We start from the raw sequence: 20,000 nt of genomic DNA on the forward strand, positions 1-20,000 counted from the left end.
GAAAAAATGGGTTTTGGGGCCACATTAAACGACTGAGGAACCGCATGAACTGCCTAAAATCAGCGTTCAGGCAGAGGCTGGCGTGTGAGACTGATCAATTTAGCTTCCTCTCAAACTTGTGACTTCACACAAAGAAAGACCACTGGTGGTTAAGCTCAAAGGTCTAAGAACTGTAAGGTCGTGTCTACCAGACAAGAGGTTGGAGGAAAGTCGGTTTATTTTGTGGAATGGAATGGAATGTAATATGAAATTTAGGCCTGAAGCCAAACATTGGAATCCAGATGGATTATCCAGCGCGGTTTATTTTTGCGTACCAGAAGGAACTTCATGGTTGGCGCCGCTGATACTGGTTGATGCGTCCATACTCACTTAAGCAAGTAAATACCTAACTCTGGAATCATTGCACCCGAGCGGCCCGGAGACAGCAGGCTAAACGTATATGGCTGGAACCCATCCCCCGCTCCCCTACCAAAATAAAACTCGGAAAACACCCACCACTGGAATAAAAATAGGTTACAGAGGCATAGTAGTCAGGTAGATTACCATTAAATGCACAGCATTAGGCTTTTAAGGATGGTTAACTGCTGCTAACGACGATAGACAACCAACATCAGGTGACCTGAAACGTTTCTGTAAATGAAAAGTTCTGTGACTTCGAGTGACCAGCCTCTGTTCGTCGTAGGTAGCTCTCATTTTCTCATTTTGTTCTGTCAATACAGACAATATTATACACAATTAACAGGTTCGTAAGCTTTCTTTCTTCTAACTCCTGAGATTTTGTATTCTGTTCATAATTTTTCTGGTTCCTGATTCCCATAACCCAGTCTCTTTCACGTTACGTATATCTTAGTTTAACCAGACCACTGAGCTGATTAATAGCTCTCCTAAGGCTGGCCCGAAGGGTTAGATATTTTTACGTGGCTAAGAACCAATTGGTTACCTAGCAACGGGACCTACAGCTTATTGTGTGATCTGAACCACATTTATATCGAGAAATGAATTTCTATCACCAGAAATAAATTCCTCTGATCCCACGTCGGCTGAGCAGGGAATTGAATTCGCGACTACCGAATCGGTAGGCGGACACGTAAACCACTCGTCCAACGAGGAACCTCAGCCTTTTTCAACCTTCAGCTATATTTTCCTTTTGGAATATGAACATCTTTCTGTAGTTTTCATTGTATCGTTTTCGTGTCTTGGCTTCTTCTATTATTCTGTCGCCAGTCCTGGGTATGATGGAAGCATCTGACTGTTCGAAATGCTTACTTCCACAAAAACACAGCGATACATACGTACGTACATACAAATATATGTGTGTGAGTGAGTGTGTGTGTGTGTGTGTGTGTGTGTGTGTACGCTAGATAAAAATGAATATTACGCACACGTACATATATGTCATGTTGTTTATATGGAAAATAGTGTATATATATATATATATAATATATATATATATATGTGTGTGTGTGTGTGTGCGTGTGTATGTGTGTGTGTATACATACATATATATATATATATATATATATATATATATATATATATATACATATATATATGTGTGTGTGTATGTTTATGTATGTATGTATGTATGTATGTATGTATGTATGTATGTATGTATGTATGTATGTATGTATACACATACATATTTGAGAGAGTGAGAGAGAAAGAGAGGGAGGGACAAGGAAAAATCCCTTTGTGCTGTGCAATACGCACGTTGCTCAGCCCCACTCATAATCGACTCCAAGAGTTCAGTCACCCCCAAATAACATAAATAAATATCGCCTCAAGTCCACTGACCCCTCAATGGGCAAATCAATAGGAAGTAAAGTGCTCACGCACAATGCTATCACAATCCTCAAAATTCCCCAGAGCCCAAAATCCTTTGTAATCCTACGGCAGTAACAACTCTCTGGCAAGGCGACACCAGGACATTCACCAGTTAAATTCAATGCATTGTAGGACAAACGCCGCTCATTGATGTATTGGAGGAGTGCGCAAACACTCCAAGCCCAGACCTGGACCAGGAATCCAGGCGATGAGAGGTGAGCTTTGCCTCATGAACCTCTTAATTATTTACATCTAAATTAGGGGTCCTCGTGTTATTGCCGTCTCATCAAAGAGACCTTCATGGCAGCTATGACTGAGAGAAAGGAGAAAGGAAGCCACTTGAATGCTACTGTTATGGGGTTACTTTTTGTATTCTTTTTTTATCTATCGCTCCCTATTTCTTTCAAACCTACTGCTACCCTTGAAAACCCGTTACATGACCACATAGTTCTTGAATGTCATAACATAGAACGAAACGCTTTCACAAAATGTAAAAATGTGGCATATCTGAACCTCATCTTTCGTCTTCCTTGTATGAATTAAATTCCCGAGCCATCTTTCTTTAACTGCCATTCAAAGAAATTTATCCAGGTTGCACGTAAGTTACACGAACCTAAATACCACATGCATGATGCGAGATTTCAACCTATGCAATTGCGATAAGAAGAGAGACGGATGGCAGTTCACCTTAAGGGGACTGATTTGCTATGATGAGCATTCTGTGTTGGTCCATGAGACACTCGATGCAGTGTTCACTTTCTGCTTCTGGGATCCAGCCTTGACTGTGCACTGAAGAGGATGAATGCAACAGTGCAGGTTTACTCTAAAGTCTGTCTTTTATTACAAGTAAGGTTTGCCAGTGGTATAGATATTCCCAGGGTTAAATTAACTAGGAACTTGGCAAAATCCATCTTCTCTCTCTCTCTCTCTCTCTCTCTCTCTCTCTCTCTCTCTCTCTCTCATTAGTCTTCGTGGTGCAACAATAGCACCCTTTGCTCACAACCGAGAGAAAGGGTTCGATCCCCGGACAAGGTGAGGAAAGCAAAAGTTCCGGCCAGTTTCCTTCGAAATCCACATTCCTCCGTTGAGCCAAAAGGGAAATGATGGTATAGCTGTTAGTCAAGCTGAGAGTGGAGAGACGGTGAATAAAAATGGGGAATATAGCAGACGTAAGTGGTCAGTACTCTGTCAAAATGTATATCATCACTAAATTACAGACAAAGATGGCCTCGACGAAGTAACCCTCACCCCACCAGGATAAAAACCATTAAACAGATATTTCACTACCTCACCAGCATCCAAAGTCGTCTGAATCACCCAGTCGACTGGCTCTAATCTATCCCATCCAAGCTGTACTGAGCGACGAATAACAGCAAAGTCTGCTCATATTAGCGAGAAACCTAAATCCCCGAAAGATGCTCAATACAAACTGAATACAGCAGAAACTGTCACAGCTTCCTCCGAGAGCACTTTTATTGACAAGCTGGTGAGTCAGGAAATAGCCGACGGAGTATTAAGCGTTCAAAATTACATCCATCCAGAATATGAATGTGTTCGAGCACCACCGCGTTTGTGATGCTTTTAAAAATGTTTATAAAAGTGTTTGAGAATTTTCGTCGATCGAGGTTTGCACAACGTCAGGACAGTAAGTATGTCAAAATATCGAGTTTTCGATTCAGGACGTGTGTTGCATATGGCCTGAAGATTATGTAATGCACGTACTATAGTAGATTCACATCAACCGTGCATCTGATGTCTAGGCCAGTCCCTCACGACGCTCTTGATTGGCTGTTGATAAGCAAATCACAGGGCTGGAAACCCTCAGTCTCTCGAGAAAATTCACATAGGCAGGATGTATGTTCAACCTCTCCTGAGGTTGAACATACATCCTGCTAATGTGAGCTCTCTCGAGAGACTGAGAGTTTACAGCCCTGTGATTGACTCATCAACAGCCAATCAGGAGCGTCGTAAGGGACGGACCTAGACATCAGATGCACGGTTGATGTGAATCTACTATAGTATTACTTGTACCGTCTATAGGATTTGTCCCCGACTGGCCGAGGTTATGGAGGATGGGTACATCTTTATTCTTCAAATTGCCCGATTCTATCTCCTCAGCTATAACAACAACAGGATGGCGGCAATATGCAGAATGTCCCTATGAGTTATGGATATAGCATATTACAGAGGACAGTTCATTTTAATCATGAAGGAATACATACACTACAAAATGGCAGTAATATAGGAGAGGGTCGAGACGGCACGTCCCGTTTCTACGGATGTTACGTACCGTCCTGAAACTCTTACCGAGGAAACTTTTATAGGGGCCAATGGTGACAGAATCCGGCCCGAATTGTAACGTTTATTACTCGGACACCTTCCCTATTGCGCACGTAAAAATATAAGGATACACTGCATTTCGTATGGGAGAATATATTACAGAATTTCCACACAACTTATATATATCAATATATAGAAAATATAGGTCATATATTATAATGAAAATTTAGATTTTTTAAAACATCTGTGCTTATACCTCGGATAACGTGTGTAAAAAGAAACCAGTAAACCTGTTAGTTAAAAAAAAAGAATAGATATTCAGCGCAATAAGAAGTCATGTTTCGTGAATTACCTAGAGCACATTTTATAATAAGTGTCTCCCATAAATGTCTTATTATGACATTATACTTTTTTCTGGAAGAAAAATAAAAACGAGAAGACAAAAAGGAATGCATAAACCAAATGGAACTAAATACATATGCAGGGATCTAGCTAAAGTTGATTATTAGTACAATTGGTAAAGCAAGGCGTAAAATAGTGTATTGGTGGTACTTTGGCTTGTTCTCTATGCGTCACCTACTCTGAGGTGCTATAGTTACAGTAGATTCACATCAACCGTGCATTTGATGTCTAGGCCCGTCCCTTACGACGCTCCTGATTGGCCTTTGCTAAGCCAATCACAGGACTGGAAACTCCTGAGTCTCTCGATAAAGTTCACTTAGGCAGGATGTATTTTCTGCCTCTTCTGGGGGATACTTTTGAAAGACGTATCCCTCAGGAGAGGCGGAACATACATCCTGCCTATGTGAACTCTCGAGCGAGACTGAGAGTTTCTAGCCCTGTGATTGGCTTATCAACAGCCAATCAGGAGCGTCGTAAGGGACTGACCTAGACATCAAATGCGCAGTTGATGTGAATCTACTATAGTACTTAACATGGCGGAAGCTTAATGGGACGCCGTGTTTAGTACTAGCCCCTCGAGGATCAAAGATATCGCTCATTAATATAATTTGTCTACCACACAATATAGAAATTGTTGTATATAATACTATGATCCCCGAGAAGCTATTACTTAACACACGGTCCCATTGAGCTTCTGCCATATTTTTAGTACTAGCACCTCTGAGGTGACGCGAAGATAACTGGCCAAAGTAGCGCCCCATAACTTTTCTTTCAGTTGTTCATGTATGAACATCGATACAGAATTGCATAAAAACAGTTTCAGGGTAACGGTAGATAAATAGCAGATAATGAACAAAGACATGAATGGAAGGTGGCATTTCAATACTCGTACATTAGAAATAACAAAATAGTCATAAAATATGTTCTAGGTATGGGAATTACTACTAATCAGACAACTATAAATAACGCTAAACTCTCTCTCTCTCTCTCTCTCTCTCTCTCTCTCTCTCTCTCTCGTGTCTTTGTGAATGAGTGTTTATTTGTTTTAAAAAATTACTTGCACCAAAGTAAAGTTCCGATTGAAATAATACTTCTGGACAAGAATTTTAAATTGCTATCATCTTTATCGAAGAGCACTTTTACAAAGATAAGTAACTTACCTTGAGGTGGGGTCATTTAAATACAAAAAAAAAAAATCAAAATTGAGTGTAAGATAATGAACGAGAGGCAAAGACATTAATATGGCCATGAATGGCAAAATGCTAGTATTTTAACTCAATGGTAACTAATGTATAATGTGATGCCTCCGGGAAAATTATGTGATCTCTCCCAGATAGTAAACCCCACGGGTTTTAACCCGATATGTATCCACCTATGCGGCGAGTTTAGTACAAGCCCGTTGGGGCTGGCTGTAAAACCACAAACAAAAGACTGTAAATATCGAAACGATAATGATCCCCAAGAAGTATTAGTCCTACATAATAATCCCGAAAACCCTAGGGGGTCACTATCTAGGAAAGATCTAAATTAGGCTATAACCCATAAAATTAAAGTCAAATGTATCGCAATTCTTGTAATATCATAACAATGACACATTTGTTCATCTCAAACAGCTGAAAATCACCGACTCAAACAAAGACACGCTCTTCGCGTTGCTGACACAAGAGAGAGAGAGAGAGAGAGAGAGAGAGAGAGAGAGAGAGAGAGAGAATCAGTCGTCGGAAGTCCGTCCCCACAAAATGATTGAGTATCCCGATCGAGAGTCCCACACCGGAACTTTTTCCTGTTCTGCACTTTCATAGCCATCGGCTGCAGCCCATGGGGTTTCCTCCAGGTAGAAATCACACCTGCGAGGAGGAAACGCCAGTGGTTGGCACCCCTGGGTCCTAAGTTAAGTTAAGTATATCTTAGTTTAACCAGACACCACTGGAGCTGAATTAACAAGCTCTGCCTAAGGCCCCATGGTCCCGAAGGATTATATATTTTCCACTGACTAAGAAACCCAAATTGGTTTACCTAGCAACGGGACCTACAGCTTATTGTGGTATTCAAACAACATTATATCGAGAAATGAATTTCTATCACCAGAAATAAATTTCTCTGGTTCCGCGTTGGCCGAGCCGAGAATCGAACTTCGGACCACCGGATTGGTAGCCGAGCGCGAAATCCACTCGTCCCGGCAATGTTTCCTAACATCGGGGTCATGGACATACGATCTAACCTTTTGTTCCTGGAATTATTGCATCTCGTCGCAGCCATGAAATATCAGCTTACAGTCCAGCAGCATCATGATCCTGGAGATTATTTCTGATATCATGATCCTTGATGCTTCTCCTGGAACTGTTACTCAATATGACGGTCGACGGTCTGGAAATTTATCCAAATATCGTGGCCTGGAAATGTTACCTAACAATACGAGCCTATGTATGAATACTTAAACTGATGGTTCTGTAAATATTACAAGCCTTAAAATTAAGGCCCTGAAAAGTGACCCAAGTCCCGAGAAAAATATGAAGAGATTTGTAGACTGCAAAAGTTGCATATTGCAGAGGTGCATCGAAAATCAAACAACAAACAGTCCGCATCCTGGTCACGATTGCTTTTTCAATGGTGACCATGTGAGTGCCCTCAGCACCTGCGTAACAAGGGAGAGGGGACGAGACCTAACTGTGAGTCATGTCACGCATCACGAACGCGTAACAACGGATCACGAAAAAACAGTTGTGGGTGTTGACCAGCAATCCCCTCTTTTGAATTATCGGGATGTTATTATCGTGCTTTGACGCTCTCTCTCTCTCTCTCTCTCTCTCTCTCTCTCTCTCTCATACCCACACTATTTCTCTCTCTCTCTCTCTCTCTCTCTTTCTCTCTCTTTCTCTCTTTCATAATTCACTAAAACCTTTCATGCTACTTCGAGTACCTATTACATTTCACCAACTGTTTTGCTGGTTTTTTTTTCTCTCTCTCTCTTTCTTTTTACCTAACCTTCTTCTTACTGTCATTGCGCTATCCAAGTTCTGTTGTGCGTACTTTCTAACGATAAATGTATATGAACACACACATACACACAAGTTATTCATATCAGCATCATCATCATCATAGGCCGTTGCTAGTCTACTGCAGGACAAACGTCTCAGACATGTCCTTCCACTCCCTTCTGTTTATGGTCTTTCTATGTCATTCTGTACCTTCAAATTTTCTTAGCTCATCAATCCATCGTCTTCTTTTCTTTCCCTTGCTTCGTTTGCAATCTATAGGGACCCTTCTATTATTCTTTTCGTCCATCTATTATCTGATATTCTCATTGTATGTCCTGCCCACGTCCATTTCTTTTTCTTACTCATTGTTAAAATATCCTCTACTTTAGTTTGCTCTCGTATCCATGTTGCTCTTTTTCTGTCTCTTAGTGTTATCCCATCATTCTTTCCATAGCTCTTTGAGTTGTAACTAGCTTATGTTCTAAGGCTTTAGTAAGGCTCCAAGTTTCTGATGCATAAGTTAATACTGGTAGGACCATCTGATTAAATACTTTTCTTTTTAGAGAAAGTGGCATTTTACTTTTCATACTCTCATTTTGTTTATCAAAAGCTCTCCATCGCATGCTTATGCTTCTTTTAAGTTCGGTCTTATGTCCTGGGGAAACACTTGCTGTTCCTCCTAAATACGTAAATTCACTAACAATCTGTAGAAGTTCGTCCATAACCCTTATTTGTTGTCTCTCTGCATTTTCATTTAACATTATCTTAGTTTTATCATATTCACCGATTAGAACTCACATTCACCGATTAGAACTGTGTCAACTGCAAAACTCAAGTTGTTAGGGTATTCTCCATTGATGTTAATTCCTACATTTTCCTAATCTAAATTCTTAAAAACTTCATATGTTCATATATTATATATATATATATATATATATATTATATATATATAGATTATATATATATATATATATATATATATATGGTATATATAGTATATAATATAGTGTGTGTGTGTGTGTGTGTGTGTGTGTGTGTATTATATGAAGGTAATATACTTCGGAATCACTCTAGCTTAAAGGTGAAGGGTAAATACTGTATACATATTTGTGCAAAAACGCACACACTTGTCATGCGCACAGATTACATAAATTGCTTTTCTCCATCCACTGTGATTATTGTGAAACTTGCAAGCCTTCACATCGAACTCTGACCGCTGTTGTAAAGATCTGGTTTCTGACAACTGCAAATCAAGTGTTATAAGAAGAAATGAATGCAAGGTTTAAACATTTTTAATAAACAATCTTTTGACCCTAGCCAAATGATAAGTGTGCAAATAAGAAGGGTAAATGAAAAAAAGGTAAGAAGTTAGTACAAAGAAAGCAAAGGAAATTCAAAGAAAATATAAGTAGTGAACAAGAAATCGCAGGAAGGACAGATGAAAATACAGGAAGATGACATAAACAGGAACATCAGACATTAGTTAGCTCTGCCTAAACAAAATTCAGACACCGTAGAAGAAAGTAAGTGAGAACGAAGGGGGCAAAAAGGCACCAAATCCCACTAATACAGAAACATGTTGATGCAAAAAGATAACAAGTAAGAAATACGCCAAGGTTTCTTCGAAGCAATCGAGTTTCTCTACAGTGAATGATGCTGTATGAAACTTTCAGCCATGGGCCCGTGGTGGCCTGTGATCTTGTGCCTTTAGCGGTGCTAGACGCACGATCATGGCAAAGTTTAACCTCAAATAAAATAACTACTAAGGCTAGAGGGCTGCAATTTGGTATGTTTGATGATTCCTCTAACCACAGTAGTTTTTAAGATCTAAGGGGGGAGAGATATAACTAAGGAATTCTTTCTGTAAGTTTACGGCTTAATCGATGCAAGATTACTGAGCCGAGAGCGCCTCAGTGGTGTAATCGGCGTGGCCGCGAGTTCAATTCTCGGGCATTCCATTGAGGTGTGAGAGACGTGTATTTCTAGTGACAAGTTCACTGTCGACGGGGTTCGGAAGTCACGCAAAGCCGTTGGGCCAGTTGCTGAATAACCACTAGTTCCATGCAACGTGGAAACTCCATAGAAACAAACAAACAAACAAACGATATAAACAGGGGACTCTTGAGTTCTACCCATCAGGAGAACACAAAATAGAGCGACAGTCGTTAGCAGAGAGATGGTCCTCGATAATAACAATGCTCTTGACTGTCCCCTCTCATGTTTGCCTTTTAGTCTCCAAGAATTCAAAACTTGCTGCATTTACTAAAAAATCAGGTTGCATGCATATCCCATTATTCAGTCTAAGAAGAATGTCATATCAGATAGAAATTTCATTTATATATATGTATAATATTATATATATATATGTGTGTGTGTGTGTGTGTGTATGTATATTATGCTATTTGTCACACTGATTTTGGGATTAGACGCGGCTCAGGAATCTTAATCAAGATGGCTCACTTCACAGATCCCGACTGGCAAGGAGGTCATCCGTGTGGAACATATCTAAACAGGAACCCAAATCTGTTAAGAAGATTAGATAAATCTCCTTCAGGACTCAAGACTGACAGCGTTGCAAGTTAATGATCAACTCACAGATCCCGCTTAAGAGGTCGAGTCAAATGACCTCATGTCCCAGTGGGTCAATCAATAGTCAAATAAACGAAGACGATTCCCTTTCTCTCAAGCTACCTGTCCATTAGCAGTTTGAAAAAAACTAAAATTGTGGGTTAAATTTATACAATTTGGACAGTAGATTCTTAAGTTCGGCTCTTAACAGTTGCAAACGAAATTTTCTTTTACCAAAGTATCCATATAAAATTACACACACACACACACACGCACACACACACACACACACATACACACACACACACACACACACACACACACACATATATATATATATATATATATAATATATATATATATATATATATATATACATATATATATATATATATATATATATATATATATATATATATATATTCATTTAATATATCTCCAAGAAAAAGGTGAACGATAGCAATTTATGAATTTAATTAGTATTCTGTCTCGGGTTTTAGAGGTCTCTTCGAAGAGATATAGGGATCTTAATATGGCGGGGAAATTAATCTTTTAGCGTTCAGTTCTTCAATTTTGCTTTGAAATTATTCTTTTTAATGTGCGTTTAATATTCATATAAAAACGTGAGGAACACAGACCCCAGCAATGCCTAGGCTTCGTAATTTTATTCCGTTAATTTTTGGATGACACACTTCTCTACGCCCCAAAACCCAAAGCATCAATCCTTTTGCACAGGATACTTGCAGAGGCGAAAAATTAAAAGGTTTATTATATTTTAATCACCAACAATGATATATATATATTAATTATATAATATAATTAATACATATATATACATATCATATATATATATATAATATATAGATATAACAAAATGTGTGAGTGCTTAAATATAATAATTTTATCTATTTTCGCCTGCAGCATCCCGTGCAAAAGGATTGATGTTTTGGGTTTTAGGGCGTGGAGATGTGTCACAGAAAAAATTAAATGAATAAAAATATATAAAATATATATATATATATATATATATATGTGTGTGTGTGTATACACACACACACACACACACACGCATATATATATATATATATATATATATATATATATATATATATATATATATAGACATATTGCATTTCAATGTTGTTACCTAAATGTAGGACAGATACTAATTCGTAAAACGAAAACTGAAACTTTTCCAATTATTCATTAATTACCTTTAAGGAATTTACTCACGTAATGCTAGGAAGAGCATCACGATCATAAAGAAACATTGACCCATACGATAGCTTCAATAAACTTCTCGTCTGTTTATAAACAATTATTCACAATCATATGCTAACTGAAAAACAGTCTTATGCGCGTTAATTACAGTTTGGTACATCCAAAAAGAACCTCGAACAGGGCGAATCCTCCAAAGCGAGCGTGAGCAACGGTACAAAAGCAGTGAAAGTGATTTTCAACGATCGCAATGCGAATAATCTAGGTTAAACAAACGCCCAAAGAAAAAACACTTGCGTTGACTGTCATCCGCAGAGCGATTACCTGTATTTACAAGAGCGTAAATAAATACATACCACTTCCGTCTAACTAATCATTTCTTGTGCAAAATGCAAAACTTCGCGTGGCCTTGCTGATATGACTTCACTATTATCTCCGGCTGACACCACACAATGAACTCCCAATTAGCGAAATATTCGGAGTGAAATATTCACGGTCGACAGATCACCGGGAGGAACCATACATTTCTTCAGCCCTCATTGCTGCATTTCGCCACTGATTCTAAAGAATTCAGGAGTTTTGCCTTTACAGCTTAATTGGGTATTCTTCCCCCGTTTCAAACATATCAGTTCCCTTTTTTTTTCTTTTTTTTTACATTCAATTTTTGTATTTAGCCCTCTGGACCTGACTACTGTAACCACCTAAGGTCTCTAGTTGAAATTTAAGTTATATAATATGTGCACTAACTGTTATTACTCTCAATGCATATTTTTTTTCTCACCAATATTATTACTGTTATTACCAGTATTATGATTACTAGCTTTTATGCTACCTCAGCTATTTTGTGGATAAGTGCCGATTATTTATTTTCTTTTTCTTTTTTATCATGTTGTCTCATGTATCTAGATTGTGTATGTTACTGTCTGTTATTATTATTATTATTATTATTATTATTATTATTATTATTATTATTATTATTATTATTATTACATCTTTATGGCGACAAAGAGCTAAGATATCCATATACATCACTTAAGGACACAAAAGGAATGTGTGTAGTAGACAATCTCTGTGACCCTTTCTTCATTTTGCAATAAGCTTTTGGCTTCTCTAAGTTAAACTCGCATAATACTCTTTTAAAACGATTAGATTTTGCATATTCATGAAAGCAATATTAGATCGAAAGCAAATCTGTCAAAATTAAGTGACAATATCATACGGAATAAAGAAATTTTGCTCTTCAAGGACTAAAAGGGCGTTCGTCCCTATTCTGCCCGGTAACGCCTTTTGTGTATTGCTTTGAAATCCAGATGAATAGCGCCTACGGTTGGCTGCCACACAAGAGTTTTTCTTTAACGCAATTTCGCCTTTCAGGGGATAATTTCAGAGCAAGGTCTCAGTTACTGTCTCGCTTCCCCTCTGAAGGGCCCCATACACTGAACGATTGTCTGAACGTTTGTCTGAACGATTGTCTGTATCGTTCGCAAAAACATTGTGTATGGGCTTGTCTGAATGCAAAAGTAGGCGGAGTTTCGTGGTCTGAACGATCTCAGCGGAATCTGTCACGACCAGGTTGCTGGCTTACGACTTACGTCTCTTCTAGAGATAATGCCATGCCTTCCAGAGACAAAAAATTTTTTTCAGACTACAATCGGTGCGGAGATCCTTCATACTGTCTGCATAGTGTGTGTGTGTGTGTGTGTGTGTGTCGATAACGATAATCGTTCAGATAATCGTGCATACAATCGTTTACTCTTAACACACTGCCCTAAACCCCTGCAGGTCCAACTTCCACGGCCCCTCAGCCGTTGCATGCAGATACACATGAGCTCTATCAGCAACCATCAACCCCTTTACGCGAACAGCACTATTCACCTTCATCTTGTATGCCTGCGAATGTGCAGTTTATCTAAGAAATACATTTACTATAAACATCCGCCAGATTGTACCGTGTATTATACATTACAGACAACGGGGCGCAAACGTCAAGAGAAAGAATAACTGTAGCCAAATATAGGTATTTGAGCATACATGTACGTAAGCATTTAAGTGAAAAATAATAAATCCGGAATGTTTAAAGCCTCAGAAATAACAATCTCAAAAGAAGTAGCGGAAAAAATGAGTATCTGGCAAGGAGGCCGCTTGCTCATGCACGCAAGCAGACAAGACTTTTAATCATCAGTAAAACTCAAAACAGCGAAACTGAAACGGGAAGTTTTTGACGTCTCAAGTACGTTGTTTTTAACAAAAAGAGGAATTCTCCTCCTCTCTCTCTCTCTCGCTCTCTCTCTCTCTCTCTCTATATATATATATATATATATATATCTATATATATATATATATATATATAGATATTATATAGATATATATAATAGATATATATATATATCATATCTATATATATATCTATAATATACATATATATATATATATATCATACATATATATATATGTATATATATATATATATATATATCTATATATATATATATATATATATATATAATATATATCTTACCTCTTACTTATAAAGAAAATTTTATAATATACAGCATCAAGCGCTGATTTTTTTTTTTTTACTAGTTTCCGACTACCTGTGATTTAATATCATCCAGTTTTGTTTTGTAATACTTATTTCATACTATTCATTTTCAAGAAACTTCCTGACGGACCAATAAAAGACATATAGTTGCAAGGACAGGAAGACAGCCCACTGGAAATTTACCAGCAACGCTTCCTCAAAGAATTCGGATCTTTCTTAGATAATGGTCCGCAGGCAAAGTTCGGGGGTCATTCATTATCTACGACTAATATTTCTTGGGTTTATTATTATTATCTTATTCACAATCTCTTGTTTATGTTTTTACTGTCATCCCCAACGAGCTTAAATTAAACAAGCTGCAAAAGTGGAGGATACCTTCTTCTTCTTACCCAGCGTCTTCCCTACATTAAGGGGTCGGTTGCCTGATGCGCTTTGTTCCATAAAACATTAGGCATAGTTTATAGTTTGATAAAGAGGTTTTTACGACAGCATGCCCTTGCTGTTATCAACCACAGTTATTGGCTGTGGCCTAGTCTTTGACTATAAACTCCACTTGCAAGGCAGCAGTTTCCACAGTTATTGGCGATGGGCCTAGTCTTTTACTGAAAAGTAAGATCCTTCGGGGTCACTATTTAGAAAAGATCCAAGAACTCTTCTCACCGAGGGAGCAAAATGGGAATACTAGCAAATAAAACTCAGGAGGACAAAATTCGGACTTACCGTCGACAGAAGAATGGACGGCAGGACGGGATGGAGAATGGAGGCGCTCACTCGCGTCACCGCCAAAATGAATGCCAGGAGGACGACCGTTTTCATCCTGCAACGTTTGTAGAACAAATTATGAATTATGGATGACGGGGAATGAAACGTAAAGGGTTCATTGCGATTAAGATAAAAAAAAAATCAAATAAATGTACAAGTTTGAAAGTGCTTAAACTAAAAAAGTATCAACACATAAGTTTCAAGGTAATTAACTGTAAAAGAACTGACGGAGGGCAATATACAAATTTGAATGAAGTGAAAACAGAGTATAAAATTCAATGAAGAACAAAATTCTCATCCGATTAAACTTGTTATATAGAAATCTAATAACCAAATATGGAGAAAGAATGGCTGTAATGAAAATAGATGAAAATGAATGACAAACAGCAATGCACAAATTTGAATGGGTAAAGGTTAAAGAAATAAGGAAAAGAATTTTAAAAATACAAATGATGAAAGCAAAATATACGAATGATAACGTTAAAAAATATAGAAGAATATAATAATAACTATACACCATAGAAAAATATAGAATCTAAAATTAATGTGTCAGTTACAGTGGACTATAATACCGATAAATGATATGAATGACTGTAGCCATGATCTCGGTTTTTGCTGCATTGGATAGTCGTAGATTAATGCAGGCTACGATAAAAATAATTGGCATGAGGAATACGTGAATGGAAAATGAGATCCATGTCATTAAGTAAGTCACTTGGAACGTATAAAGTCGTGCGTCGTTTTAGATATTCATGATTTGGAATAAAAAGAAATATCAATTTCCATAAGAAACCGATCTTTCCTAGACAGTGGCCCTCAGCAAAGTTCGGCGGTCATTATCTAGGACTAATATTTCTTTGGGGTCATTGTCTTTTTTATTTTATGTTTTTATGGTCATCCCCAAAGGGCTTGTACTAAACAAGACGCAAAGGTGGATTCATACCGGGTTAAAACCCTTGGTGGTCATTATCTAGGAAAGATCCAAAGAATCCTTCGAGAAATATTCTCTAGCTACAATGAGTGTAGAACGGGTAACTTGGATACGAACATACAATAACAATAATAATAATGTAAAAAATGTATACCGGCTGTTGATCAGGATGCTTAGAGGAAACAAGAAAGGTAGATTTATACGATCTATTCTTTCATTCAAGCGAAAGACATAGTAATCTGTAACACGTGCAAAGAAAACTCAAATAGAAATCTCCGAAAAAAAACTCTGAAAAACCGCATGCAGTAAAAAGATTGCGTAATATCAGAAGGCTGATAGATTATGTAGAGTTGTGTTACAAATTCTATAAGAAGTGGATATCAAAGTAAAGGTATCTACAGTATATTCAAAATACTAATTAATTTTATTCTTTTACTATTTATTTTATCATCTTTTGAGTCCCAAGTGCATAAGTCATTTTCATATCTGAATAATAATAATAATAATAATAATAATAATAATAATAATAACAATAATAATAATAATAATAATAACGGAAGTCTCTTAAATTCGCCTCGCCACCTTCGTCCACTAGCCCAAATTAATCCCGGCCGCGAAGGAACCCACGAAAGCCGGCCATAAACGAAATACGGTAACCTATTCCAGACCATAATTCTTCCAGGATTATAAAGACCGACTTTCATTCCGAATCGGATATGAGATACCGACCTTGGCATTTTATGGCCAATGAACAAAGGATAAAGGAAGGATGCAGGATAATTCAGAAACTGAGGAAGAATAAAAAACTGTTTAATCAAATGTGCAGGGGGAAAAAAAAGTCTTTAAAAGGATAAAAATAATATTTCAAGGAAATGGTTAAATTATGGATGACGGGAGACAGGTAATTGCTAAATCTAGATTCAGTTTTATATACGGTCTGTGAGAGCTTGGCCGGTTTCGCATGATGCCTGTAAAGCATCATGTAACTTTAATTTTGCGGTAAAGCAGAACGACTCAATATAATCGCTTCAACTTGGAGCGTAAAATTGAAATTCGAAAAATTAACCTATTGCCGGTGTTTTTGAAAGCATGTCCTTATATTCTCTCTCGAGAGAGGATTACTCGGGTTCCCTGTAATCACTATGTTTAATCAACCCGAAGAAAGAAAAACTTGACAAAAATCCAACTATGTGTGTTAACGTTAAACCCAAAGATCTCACAAATTCTGATTAAGTCTGCCTTCACACCGTACCTTCGGCTATAAATGATCTATTTCTGGTCGCCTGTCATTTTTCATCTTTATTTACTCAACGAAAAGAAAAACGCAGTCTTTGAGAAGACCTTCGAGTTGATGAAAGATTCAAAGAAGTGATAAACTGATAGCTGATCAGCCAACGTACAAATACACTTGACGGATTGCCTGCAGATCAGCGTCGATTTTTCGCCGTTTGTCATCATCCATCGATTTTCTGATTCACTGACATCCAGAGGATTCGTTTCCTAACCCAACGAATGATGACTGATTCGCCAACCGAGGGTTTTGTTGTCAACCTTGCGTTTTAGTTACAGACACAGGAGGCATATTGCACATTCATGCACTTGGGAAAGCAATTTTCAATCATCTCTCTCTCTCTCTCTCTCTCTCTCTCTCTCTCTCTCTCTCTCTCTCGTGAGCATCTTTACTGAATCCTGAGTACTTAAAGTAAAGTACCTACATATATGGTTGAACGATCTGCCGTGCATTGCCAAACAAACTCTTCAAGCGGTAAAATGACTTCCGAGTAACTAAAGACCAACTATCACTCCCAAAAATATCAAGGTTGAGCTTCAAGGGTGAGTTTTAGATTCGTAATTATTATTATTATTATTATTATTATTATTATTATTATTATTATTATTATTCAGTAGATGAAACCTATTCATATGAAAGACTCCCATCAAAAGGGCCAATGACTTGAAATTCAAGCTTCCAAAGACTATGGTGTTCATTAGGAAGGAGTTAGAAGAAGTAAAGGGAAAAACAGAAAGCTGAGATCTCACTTATTGAAAAAGAAGCAATAAATTATAGAATAGGTAAATAAATGAAAATTTATTGAAATGTAAGAAGAATAGTATTAGGGTCGTAATGCATTGCATTTTCGCTTGAACTTCTGAAGTTCCAACTGCACTCCAGCGGCGGAGTGAAGAATAAAGGACCCCTGGTCCACAACGATTCAAATTGACTGCATACTGGTGCTACTATTCAGCGAATCTGGTCGCTCTCGGCAGATGGAGGGGATCAGGGATTCATTGAATGTGAAAGATCTCTGTTGAAATACAACTTTTGAAAAAGTGAAAAAACAAGACCATTCGTCGATCCAAAGTCATAACTGCTAATATTAGGAAACAGAAACCTACCACCACGAACCACTCTATCTAGAAGGAACATTCTTTCAGTTTTGGAGTGCTAATAAACAACATTCTTAAAATATAGCCTATATTCACACAAAAGAAAACAGCATACGAAAATTAGACAAGATTCTTTTCTTTTGGTCATCATTCATACCTTCTGAAAAATTGATTTACCAGGTTTATTTCATTCTTTTCATATCTTATTTATGTTTTTTTTAGTAAGCTTTGTTACCTTCCTTCCATTTTGTATTCATGCATTTCATTATTTACAATATTTGTGTTTATTTCACAGACAAAGACCATTGCAAAGATTTTAATTCATAATCATGAACACTTGCATGCTCGCGTGTTTTTAACTTATGTAATCAATAAGAAACTCACAAAGCAAGGTGTCGATTATCCTTGACAAAATCTAGTCACAAAACAGCTAGGAGCCGATGGTATGCCTATGTTCCACCAATAATGCAATCCGCTGGTCACTAACTCCTCAGGTTAAGAAATAATTCAGTAAATAAGACGAGAGATTTTTGGAGCCAGTTAGTTCTTACCAATTCCAATCTTTACATGACCTCCCAAGCCGGAAACCAGGCAGTTTTAATGTCGGATGTCGGAATTTTAACTGCTGTCAACAGAGGCGCCATTTGGGGAGGGCTGGGGGCAGGCAACTGCCCCAGCTCCCCACAAACCTCAACTTGGCCTCTCACCCCCAAGCCCAACAGCAAGTTTTCTTTTTAAGTGTGCAATCATAGATTTATGAAATTTCTCGGAAATATTACGTTTCTTGATCCTTGTCTGTCTATTAGCTACCAGTGATGATGTGATAAACAAACGGTAGTGGGAGCATATAATTTTTGCCGAAATACCTTGCTCATATGGCTTCGAAAAACACACAAGGTAGCTCAAGATAAAGATAAAAAATTTAAAAAAAACGCTGATTAGGCTCGCTTCGCTCGCCAAACCGTCTTTGCCGCCCACCCCCCCTAGCCCCCGACAAAAATCTGAAAAGACGCCCCTGACTGTTCTAGCTTACGACAACTTTGCTCCAACAGTTAATGCCATCATTTGTACGGCTATCATCTGTATATCATCCTTTACTGAAAACTCGTAATCTCAATGAGAAGAATAGAAATTCTGCGAATATTAGCGATCGCCAAATGAGATATGGAATATTTTTTCATCAGGTGTCACAAATTTAATATGCTATCATAAGAACGTCCAAGTGGTGGACACACGAAAATGAACCAATTTCAAGGAACTCCTTCCACGGTTGCTTCTGCCTAAAAAAATAAAAAGGAGAATATTCGATTTAAGTCTTAGAATATAGGAAGATGAATACAATAATATCATAAATGATACGAATATCGATGAGCGACAGCCAGAACAACACGCAATCGAGTCATAATAACGTGAGCAAAAACAATCATCATTTAGTGGAGAAGAAGAAAATTTTCCTTCACAGTCAAGCAACTAAAATTAAATAAAGTGAAGACAAAATGATTGACGTAATGACATAAAAGATAAGGATTTTAGCGAAATCCTGATTGAAGAGAAAGAAAAATCCCACTATAAATGCATAAACACACTGGTGGCTCCTCCAGCACATGGAGCAAAACAAATTGTAAACGGGCAGTGGTTGAACATTATGAGAATTCATAGAAGGTATCAAGCGGCGAGTGCGATGTTTGGAAGCCCAAGGAACATAAAAATAAGAAAGAAAGGCTCCGGTGCAACAGGGAAGCACAAACAATTCTCTGAAACAAATAACGGCTCTGTTGAGGTATGGAAGCATGTACAGTATCTCTGAAAGCTTATGAAAAGAAACAAACAGCCTCGTAGAATATGGATGCACAAACAATATCTCTGCAAGGTCACAGAAAGATCAAACAGCTCTCGTGAAATATGGAAGCATGTCGAGTACCTGCGAAAGCTCAAAACAAAACAAAACAAAACAAAAACAAAAATCTCCGTAGTATTTGGATACACAAGCAACCTCTCTGAAAGGTCATAGAAATGAACAAATGGCGCTCGTGAAGTATAAAAGCATATAGTGCATCTCTGGAAGCTCAAAGAAACAAACGCACGGCCCCTGTGGTATATGGAGGCA

At 37.7% G+C, this 20,000-nt stretch overlaps 1 protein-coding gene across 1 annotated transcript in view; it reads right to left on the reverse strand.

Annotated features, from left to right (window-relative positions):
* Positions 1 to 20,000, reverse strand: part of LOC135225803 (MAM and LDL-receptor class A domain-containing protein 1-like) — a 104,762-nt gene that overhangs the window by 72,715 nt on the left and 12,047 nt on the right. Inside the window, 1 exon segment of the mRNA XM_064265299.1 lies at positions 14,533 to 14,629. Within this exon segment, the coding sequence (XP_064121369.1) occupies positions 14,533 to 14,628 (96 nt within the window). The 5' untranslated portion in view covers position 14,629.

This window comes from Macrobrachium nipponense, chromosome 13 (genome assembly GCF_015104395.2).
Source record: "Macrobrachium nipponense isolate FS-2020 chromosome 13, ASM1510439v2, whole genome shotgun sequence".
Lineage (NCBI taxonomy): Eukaryota > Metazoa > Arthropoda > Malacostraca > Decapoda > Palaemonidae > Macrobrachium > Macrobrachium nipponense.